Source organism: Henckelia pumila, chromosome 4 (assembly GCF_033568475.1).
Source record: "Henckelia pumila isolate YLH828 chromosome 4, ASM3356847v2, whole genome shotgun sequence".
NCBI classification, from domain to species: domain Eukaryota; kingdom Viridiplantae; phylum Streptophyta; class Magnoliopsida; order Lamiales; family Gesneriaceae; genus Henckelia; species Henckelia pumila.
The window spans coordinates 45,418,519-45,428,590 of NC_133123.1; the positions used below are offsets into that span (position 1 = coordinate 45,418,519).

Below are 10,072 nucleotides of genomic sequence, written 5' to 3' on the forward strand. Positions count from 1 at the left end.
TATTATATACGAGAAGCACATGATTTCTAAATGTAACATCACTTGGACCAAGAAAAATAATGATACATAAAATACCGAACACTTCTCATTCTGCCTACACAAAAATTGAAAATTAGTTCAACTCCACAAATGGCAAAATTAATCAACATCATTCAGCTAACACGTACGTACTAGTTTGTAAGTGTGAGTGTGAGACTGTGAGTATATATACATATCAACATATCCGCGGGCATCACGGTTAGTCCGAGTCTTGAATTTCAAGCGCAGGAATTCCTCGGAAACGACCAGGATGAGGAAAGGAAGACGTGCCCCTGTGGTGAGGAATGATTGATCTCTTTCTTTTTCGTTCGAAAGTTGCATGGGACAGTAGTCCCACCAATGCCCCACTGTCCTGACTGCAGCTCCTTTCTCCCGCAAACCTATAATACAGAAGAGAAGGTTGAAGTTCTTTGTAAAAACTTCATGATTCACTTCTTGTTGCAGTGAATGCATGGGCTCATTTTCGAGTATGCGTGGTAGCCGTGGCTAGAGGAAGTTATTGAACTTGCACTACAGCAGAAACTAGAAAGGGCTATGATAAGGAGCTAAAAACTGAACCACCGACTAATGAAGGTGTGGGTGCAAGTGCAACTAAATGAAAACTGTCCAAGCGTTGGAACATGGTAGATTGGCTCGATAAAACAATAAATTCAAATTACTTGATATAAGTAAACACTAAAGTCAAGTCACCATTGTGTATTTGGAAGAAATAACACCTGGAGTGAATATGATTTGAGGCTCCACTTTTCTTTTACCATATATTCTGAATTATAATTAAAAAAGATAATGAGAAGCTGAAAATCACTATTTCTCATCACGAAAATCACTATTTCTAGTTATTGCTATTCCCCACTGCATGTATATCGTATTACTGTAGTCTGTATGTTTAAAAAAAAAATTTGCAATAGATCCTATTTGAAAAAAATAGGACTGCATTCTTGATTTGAACTAGGATTACGAATGTTGATGAACACGTCTAATTTCAACTTTAGAGCTTCCACATCTTCCCCTTCCCTTCTTATCTATGTTCTTGCCTTTAACTTGGATTATAAATGTTGGTTCACGTATCCAATTTTAACACTCAAGATTCCTTGATTCCCCTTCCCTTCTTATCTACATACAAAATTTCTCGATCAAAACCATTATAATTTTGCTAAATCTGACAAAGCAACGCATTAACGTATTAAGGACGATGCATGATACCAATCAATAAATCTGAACAAGGTTAAACCACAAATTATGGAAATATAAATGTAGTCTATTAATTGCTTAAGAATACATCTAGTTTCTTAATAGTGAGTAAAGTTTTTGTCCAAGTTTAAAGTTAAAATAAGAAAGCAATAAAGAAAAATATAATAAAACTTCAATTAGTCCTAATATATTGTCCATTAGGGTTCAACTACACGAAATAAGAAACATAACCAAGAGTTAACATATAGCCATACAGGTGCAAGGAACAAATAACACTGTTAATGACTATTCTCATTCCGATCACAAGGGATAAAAAGATTTGAACCCAGCAATTGCAAAGTTTTTCACAAGCATTTTAATGGAAAACAAACATATCCTTGTTACAGGAAACTTGAATGCTTCTTTAGTGTAAACAAAAATTCATAAAAGATGAAAAATTTCTAACCGTTCGCGGATGATCTTGAATGCTTCTTTAGTGGCATAAGGTAATTGAGTCTTTGGATCACGGTAACTGCAATTATTAGCAAGTGAAAATACACATTTACAAAATTTGTTCCAGCATATGATTCTAGTTGCAAAAACAAGCATATTCAAGGTAAAATGGAGTTTATAGGAACCTGATACTCCATTAGGATATATGTTACGGCCCAGATTCAAACAAGTTGGTGATACAAGCCCAGAAACTCTAGGAATAATCTAGATACAGGGTAGTAATGAGAGGAAGGAGAGAGATGGGGTGCATTCCGTTATTTTTGCTCGAGTATTTAAACTAGCTTTTAGCTTGGCCCTAGGGTAGGGAGTGTTTCCTGTACAAAGGCAACTTCGGGAAAATAAAATATATCCAATTTTATACCATTAATAGTTACTCTAATTTCTACTTTCATCCATTCTTTTCTCCATCTCTTTTGTGGCATTAATTGTTTCAAAAGAAGAGAGATCGTAACAATATAGCATTTGGGTGATGAACAGATAAAGTTTCTCTCTTTTTTGGCAACAGAGGAACATACAAAGAAAGGTGCCTACATAACATCGAGATATGTGTGTGTGTAGATATTCAATTGCTACATCACACCGTTTATCTTTTCATGGTATTCAACGATACTTTGAAAAGGTCTTTAAATTAGTGCTAATATGAAAATTCTACAATAATTAGTTTTCATATACTCAGGCTTTCAACAGTTTCCTTTAGACCCTTAGATGTTTACAATAATTAGTTTTCATATACTCAGGCTTTCAACAGTTTCCTTTAGACCCTTAGATGTGCAAAGGGAAAAAAAACATACATATTAGATGTCTATCAATATCAGCCAAGGCCATGTAGTTTAACTAACCAAGCTTCCCCAAGACAACTTGTGCTTGTTCATGAAAGACAATTTGAATATGTTCACAAGATAAATGAACCAAACACAGAATTTTTCTTGTCCTTATATACAAACTTTTCAATGCCTAGCAGGTTGTTTGCAAAGAAGCCTGACTTCCATCTCCAATTTACTTTGGAATGACTAAGGGCATCTGCATTGGTTCATATTTGAACCAATGTCACATATTCAAAAGGCATGAGATTCGCATTTCACATATCCATTATATTACCACCACCCTTTCACCCACATTCATTTTAACATTAACACCTATTATTTAGGAGTCTCACTGTCCACTTATTCATCTTGATTTATACTAAATTAATTGACTGGAGATTTCCATTAATCGAATAGAAAATTATATTAATTGAAAGGGGAATTGAAAATTACATTAGTTGAAAGGAAAATTACATTAATTGAAAATCACATTAACTGAAAATGAAATAATACCAAAATTCGAAGGTTGAGTACACATTTTACATATTCCATCTCCCTCTGATCTCCTGACAGAAACGTTCATGAAGGGTAAGCTGCTCCTTTGTCATTTGCGAAGTGTCCTTTGAAAGGATTGCATATTCCTTTAGCTGGACTTTGGCCAAGGCAGTTTTTGCTTTTATCTCCTCCACTTCGAGTTGTTTTTGTTTCATAGAAAATTCAACATTTTTCATGCTTGTATACTCAGTAAACTTTGCAAACATATTGTCCCATTTTTCTATCATACTCTCCATGGCCGAATTCGCTTCGTATTTCCCCTTTCTTTTTGATGTCTTGTGACCTATTGGACGAGTGTCTTTTTTAGCTAGGTCTATACCTACACTCGCATCTTGGTTGGATGAGGTATTGCTTGCACCCGACTCAGAGGTCCTCACCTTCTTCGCGCCAATAATGTGATCAGAGGATTGTGGAGTAAACATTGGACTATCTTTCACAATTCTCCACACATGCTCGAGATTAAATGCAGTGCCATTATTTTCCTTGCGATATTTTTCATAGGCAAGCAGTAATATTTTCTCATCACTGTAACCATTTCGATACGCACTGTAAACACTATTGTAATGCGCGTTGAAGCGATATACCTTCTTATGGATCGTATTGTGCCAGTGCGGTCGTATCACACTTGCACTTCTATTTGGTGAGCCTGTAGGACGATGCTCATTGTAGTAGCTAGCAACACGCCCCCAGAAAGCATCTGTCTTCTGATCATTGCCGATTATTCGATCATCGCTAATAGAGACAAACGATTTCGCCAATACCTCGTCTTCAACCTTTCCCCAAGCTGACCGTTTTCTCTTAACCTCGGCACCTGAATCAGCCTTTTCGAAATTTGCAAGCTCAATTGGAGAGTCACCTTCAGTCACTTGAGTCTCCGGGACAGAAGTCGGAGTTGTCGATTCTTTTTCCATTGGAGTACCGGTTGCTTGTGGATTAGAAAGTCCAAAAAAATAAGACGACTTGAAAGATGAATTGTTCATATTTTGCCAATAGTCGGGTGTAGTAATTTGATATGGAGCTCGTGGGACATTAATTGGATGATTAAAAAAATTTCCAAAACCTTGGAAATTTGGAACAAGTGGGAAATTTGGAAATTGGGGTGGATATTGTAAAGAAGAAACAAAGGGAGAATATTGATGATTCGGTGGAATTTGTGAATTTTGGGAAGATACATTTTCCTCAGGCGTGAAAAATCCCCTGTTAATTTCATCAACTTCAGATAAAAAAAATGGGATTAAAGATATAAATAAGTAAATGAGATTGTGATGATGAAGATAGAAGAGAAGAGAGTGATTTTGGGAGAGATTTATGATGTAGAATGTTATGTTGTGATGAATGAAATAATTTCTAGAAATTGATGAGTATTTATTGATGATTTTTACTTTTTTTAATAAAATAGCCGTTACTAGCCATTGGGAATTCTAGATAATTTATTTATTGATTCAGATTTATAAAATACATTATTTATTAAAATAACTGTTGGGATATTTAAAATAAAAATATTATTTTTAAATATAAAAAGGGGGATGGGAACCCATGTGGGGTGGGCCACCCCCTCTCAGCCTACCCCATGCCCCCGGTTGCGCATTTTTCACGTGCAACACTTTTGGTTCTGACTGCGTTTTTTTAAAAAATATTTGAACTCGATCAATTGTTTGAACGCGTTCGCTAAGGTGGCATTTTTTGAGTGTTATAACACCCACGCACATTGGTTTTACACCAATTGGTCGTTATAACACCCTAAAAAACAACCAATGTAGATGCTCTAATTGATCACCAAGAGTCAGTTTTTTCACATGAATGATTATGAACATGAAAATGAGGTGACGCTTATAGGTTGATTGTTAATGCCTGTTTACACACTTAATAAGGGCAAACATCATAGAAGGCAATACACGTTTTACAAACACTACCATATGTATGCAATAAAATGCAGCTTTCTGAGTTCATAAAAAGCAAGTACTCATTTTCAAAAAAAAAAAAAAAAAAAAGCAAGTACTTACATAGCAGGCAGCCCAGTAATGACACAAAATGCCTTCTCTGGATCTGGAAATATTCGAATATAAAATCAATAACTCATCATGGGACTAGGGAGCAGATGTAACCTTTGACCTATAAGTAAAAGTTAATAATGGCAAATCTAGGTAATTGTCGAAATGCAATCTGTTCTGGAAATGAGCGGCGTAGATGGCCTAGAAGGGGGTCAGTAGACCGAATAACACTTACAACTACTTTTCACAATTTTAAAATTTTCAAGTAATTTAAGCTCATCATTTGCTTAAAGGGTTAAGACACAGAAAACTTTAGCATACTGAAATTTGCTGCAAGTAAAATGCACGAAGACATTATGAATGTGATCATTAGCATAGAATAAACTTATTAAAAACATGGGCATTCTCTCTTACATGGAATAGGAGTGGTTGAAATCTCTGACTGAAATGAAGATCCTCCCGTGAAATTTAGATACGAGGAACCTATAACAAATGTTCCATTCACTTGTTCAATCAAAAAGATTTTGAACAACTATAAAATTGTTCTGCGAGAAATTGAATGTGGAGACATTTGAAGTGAGGAGAGGAGGCTTGCCATCTTTAGAGAGATACTGTATCTTGGGACCACTATAAACTTGTTTATGCACAATAGCTCTTTTCTTCACTTCTTCTTCTCTTGCTAACACCCTCTCCAAGTTTCTCAAATTCATGATTTCTGCAGAATTTTTTTTAATGAAATACAACTGAAAAGCAGAATTAAGCTAGCATGGTACTTTAAACTAAATAAATAAAATCTTTTATGCGGAATATCATGAAATGCACCTGTTTGAGCTGCTTCCAGAAGCATCTCTTCTTGGGTCATCCTTTTCTCCTCACCTTCCTTTTTCTTTTTAATTGGCTGGAAATTAAAAAAAAAAAGTGTTCAGAAAACAATAACTAGTTTAGGGTTTGTATATTCTTTACATACCATGCCGAGTTAAAACAAGTTTTTGAAGGTAATATAATTTGAAAGTAAAATACACAGAAGTTCTTGACTGGACCAGTATTGACAACAATTGCAAAACTGTGTTAATTATTGGATGACAAGAAAGAAAGATTATAGATGGGCAATGACACAATGAGAAGGGAGATACACCGTTTTAATATTTTATCATAGGTTCAAATGAGAAACTGTAGTTTTCTCCTGGTCAATAAGCTCTAAGGATGCATAATGCATAGAGTTTTAACCTTTTAGCCTCCTGTAAATAGTGAACATTGTAGTCTGGATACAGAATTGAAAGTTTCCACAACTTGGATTAAGGAATGCAAATAATGAAGAGGAAATTTAATGCATTATGGCTTATAGACATGCTTCTTAATTTTATAGATGCAATGATGAATTTTACACTCTTTTATCGAGATAATTTCAACATTCAGAAACATATTCTAACTGAAAAATAGGGAACGATTGCAGGGAAAAAAATGCACAGTACAGCAGTTATAGCTATCATTCATTTCTCCCAGTTATCTATGAAATAGATTCTTTTTGCAGTTTCTTTTTGCAGTGCAACGGTACTCCGCTGATTTTTCTGAGGTAGCTTTTAATGTTGGATGTACACCAACACATCACATAGAACCTAACAAACATTGCCAAAACTTTAAGATAAATAACATCAGAAATTTCTTCATTATAAGATATAAGATTATTATGGTACTTGGCATTCTCAAAAGCATGTTCAGATCAGCATTAAGAGATGCCAAGGTCGGCATGACACACAAGGTAAAAAGAAATGATTGATTCTCGCGACACGAGTTAAGGGTGGAATGATTGTGGTTAAGTACTAAGGCATGAAACTAATGCCCACAGATGCACAAGAGCCCTGGGTACATGCCCCAATTGTTCATCTTCACTACATTCAATTTCACACACACATGTAATTATGTAAAAAAAAAACTTAGTTTCCATGACACAATCCAGGAATAAGCAAAAGACAACGATTTATCCTTTCAGATTTCCTTTTTTTTTTCAAACATCGAACAAAAGCAAAGATTAAGCACAATATCCATTTTGACCCCAATATTTCGTGAAAGCCCTCTGACGTGTCAAATACTCCATAAGATTCCTTCTTTCTCAGACAATAATAACGAAGACAATTTCCAGCACACTTCGTTTTTAAAAATGGCTAGAAATCACATCCCGGTCTCATGTTTAGACCTTCACAAAAGTCCTTGTCATTTTCCAGTAAGACTATACAAACAGGATATTTAGTACCACATCTTTCCAAACCCGTGCCTGTAAATAATTTCAAAGACATCATCTTTCCAAACCCGTGTCTGTAAATAATTTCAAAGACAACATATTTCCAAGTTTTAATACCAAATGTTTCTTAAGTCTCTCTAAATTTATACATCAAATATTTAGTACCATATTCAACAGGCTTTTTTCCAACCCCGCGAAAGTAAATGCTGCACCACACAAAGTCACCTTTTGGAAAATTATCACAATTGAATTCTAGTTCATTTCGCAGAGCAGTTTGGTTACCTATCCTTATCATAAAACTGAAACAAAGTTGATTATTGTAATTACACAATACCTTCGTAGTAGCTTGCAATGCTGCACGTATAGCATCCCTCTCGGCTTGCCTGATAATGACAGAAGTTCTGGTTGATTTTCTGACTATTTTCTCCTCCTCGGCATCGTCATGAAGTTCATGATGTTCATCGGGAGTGAACTGCTCTGAAATTTTCTCATCTTCAGGTACCTTTTCTATCATGGACAGCGCCTTGTTTTTCTTCTTCTTCGTGGGTGGCTTTCCTGGAAATATTAATTTCTTTTTCGTCCTTGTCCTTCTCAAAAAAATGGAGCAAGTCAGAACATAACGCAAGAAGATGTATTCCACTATATATTGAAGAAGAAAGAGTCTGACCTCTCATCTGGTTCATTTTCCATTTCTTCATCTGCTTCAGGCTCCTGTAAAAACCAACTCAAATTGATCAGGATGGGAAACAGACGAGGATGAAATCGATGACCTCAAGAAAATATAGAGCTTACATCATCATCAAAATCACTATCGTAAACATCAGCAACCTCCGCTTCTTCCTCGTATTCGACATCATTATCTTCCTGGAAATAATTTGAAAGAAAACTCGGTCCAATAAGAATTTGGAAGGATGAATACAAATACTTGAGTCTCATGCAATAATCAGGCAGAACAAGCTCTTCAGCAATATAAATGTCTAAATTTATGTTCTATTGACTCAAATGACTAAGCACCTTCACTCATAACGCATTGTTTCTTTACTCTTATATCTAATATTACCATGGTTGTCTATCTTATGTTTTCCACCAAATGGTCTTAATAGCATGAAGCAAAAACCTCATTTTGAGGTTGTACAACGTGATAACCGTTAGGCACCCAATTAAACCAACTACCCGGAAACTATTTCATGGCAAAACCAAGTTTTCCACCATTTACCTCTTTGAGAGCATCTTGATTCCAGAAGACCTCGTCCTCTTCAAGTTCGTCATCAAGCAACTTCGTCATCCTAGCACATAAATTTCAAACGAGTCTCATTTCAGTACAGTTAGGTTCATACAAAATAAGACCATACAAAACTTGTCAACTCACCTTTTGCCTCTGGTTCCCCGAGTGGAACGATCAAGGAAAACAGGGGGCTGCTGCAAATCCATCGACTTCACCAAGTGAAATAAATTCTTCAACCCTCGAACCGAAACAGCGAACTGAATACGTTTCTGAGACAAAAATTCTCTCTTTTTGACTGAAACAAAAAGTAACATCACATAAAACCCATCGTATCTAAACGAGAATTTAAATGCGAAGATAATTCATTTGACAAAATCGAATTCAAAAGTTGTCTTCCTTTATAATACCAGCCTATTGGTTCATTGACATCACCGGAAAGTATTCGTCCCACACCGTCCTTTACAGTAGCGTTTCCCGGCGGCTCAATTTCAAGTGGGATAAATGGGAGTGATTCAGGATCTGGGAGACAGATAATCAAAACAGAAATGCGCACATAATCATGAACCCTAAATGCAAATTGCCAAATCCCACACTACAAAACAGCACTTATTTCAAGTGCATTTGTAGAAGTTGAAAATTCTGGCTTTTTCCTTTTATACCGTATAATTTTTTTTAAGAAAAAAACCCCTTTTCTACGTTTAAGCGAATTTCGCACGAATAGATTATTTATGTGTTTCATTCAAAAATAAATAAATAATTTGCATATTTTTTAATGAAAAAATATTTTTTTGATCCAGTAACTTTACCTTTTTTTGGTTTTGGTCCTTTAACTTTTTCGATGTTGGTATATTAACTTTTCATTTTCAGTGATTTTTGGTTCAACTGCATACGTGTCAGCTTTTGATTGGTCCACGTCATCATTTTGGACCAATCAAGAGTTGACACGAATGAAGTTGGACCAAAAATCACTGAAAACGAAAAGTTAATGTACCAAAACCCACATCGAAAAAGTTAATTGACCAAAACCAAATCATGGACAAGTTAATGAACCAAAAAACTTATTTTTACTTTTTAAATTGAAGAAAATAAAGTAAAAGGATGATAATTATAAATAATAAATTTATTGATCATATAATATTCATTAATTTGATGAGTTCTTTGTACCAAAACATCACGTGAACATTTAATAGGTGTCATGGTCTTGTGTTTTTATAGATTTGCACGATTTAACTTTGCTAATTCAATTGTTAGAATACGTGCTCTGTGAGACCCGTTTTTAAAAAAATAAATAAATAATACATGAAAGATACACAATGACGTTTTATTAAGAGTAAATTGGTGATAAATTTTCAAATCAAAACTTGACTTTGCCCTAACTCTCTACCCATAAGATTCTTTGCAATAGCTCCCTAGGACCACAAAATTTGAATATTTAATTGTTTAATTCTTGTACTAGATTTATGCTTTTTTATGCTTAAAATCTAAAAATTTTATGCTAAAATCTGAAGATTTTGTGCTTATTCATGGTACAAAGAAT

At 34.9% G+C, this 10,072-nt stretch overlaps 1 protein-coding gene across 2 annotated transcripts; it reads right to left on the reverse strand.

Moving 5' to 3' along the window:
* On the reverse strand, positions 1 to 9,191 carry LOC140864722 (SWR1 complex subunit 2-like). 2 transcript variants are annotated; one of them, XR_012144322.1, is made up of 13 exons: positions 8,943 to 9,191; positions 8,680 to 8,830; positions 8,527 to 8,596; positions 8,103 to 8,174; positions 7,978 to 8,021; positions 7,645 to 7,897; positions 5,894 to 5,969; positions 5,667 to 5,786; positions 5,486 to 5,554; positions 5,084 to 5,126; positions 3,039 to 4,277; positions 1,676 to 1,741; positions 349 to 419 (listed from the first exon to the last, which is right to left on the reverse strand). XR_012144322.1 is itself a non-coding variant. In XM_073269052.1 (12 exons), exons 2-12 carry the CDS (start codon positions 8,739 to 8,741, stop codon positions 239 to 241), a joined length of 1,056 nt encoding a protein of 351 aa, XP_073125153.1. In that variant the 5' UTR covers positions 8,742 to 8,830; positions 8,943 to 9,183; the 3' UTR covers positions 1 to 238. The 2 variants fall into 2 exon arrangements, 1 of the variants encoding a protein (XP_073125153.1); XM_073269052.1 differs by lacking the exon at positions 3,039 to 4,277 and having other exon boundaries at positions 1 to 419; positions 8,943 to 9,183.
* Positions 9,192 to 10,072: the final 881 nt, after the last annotated feature.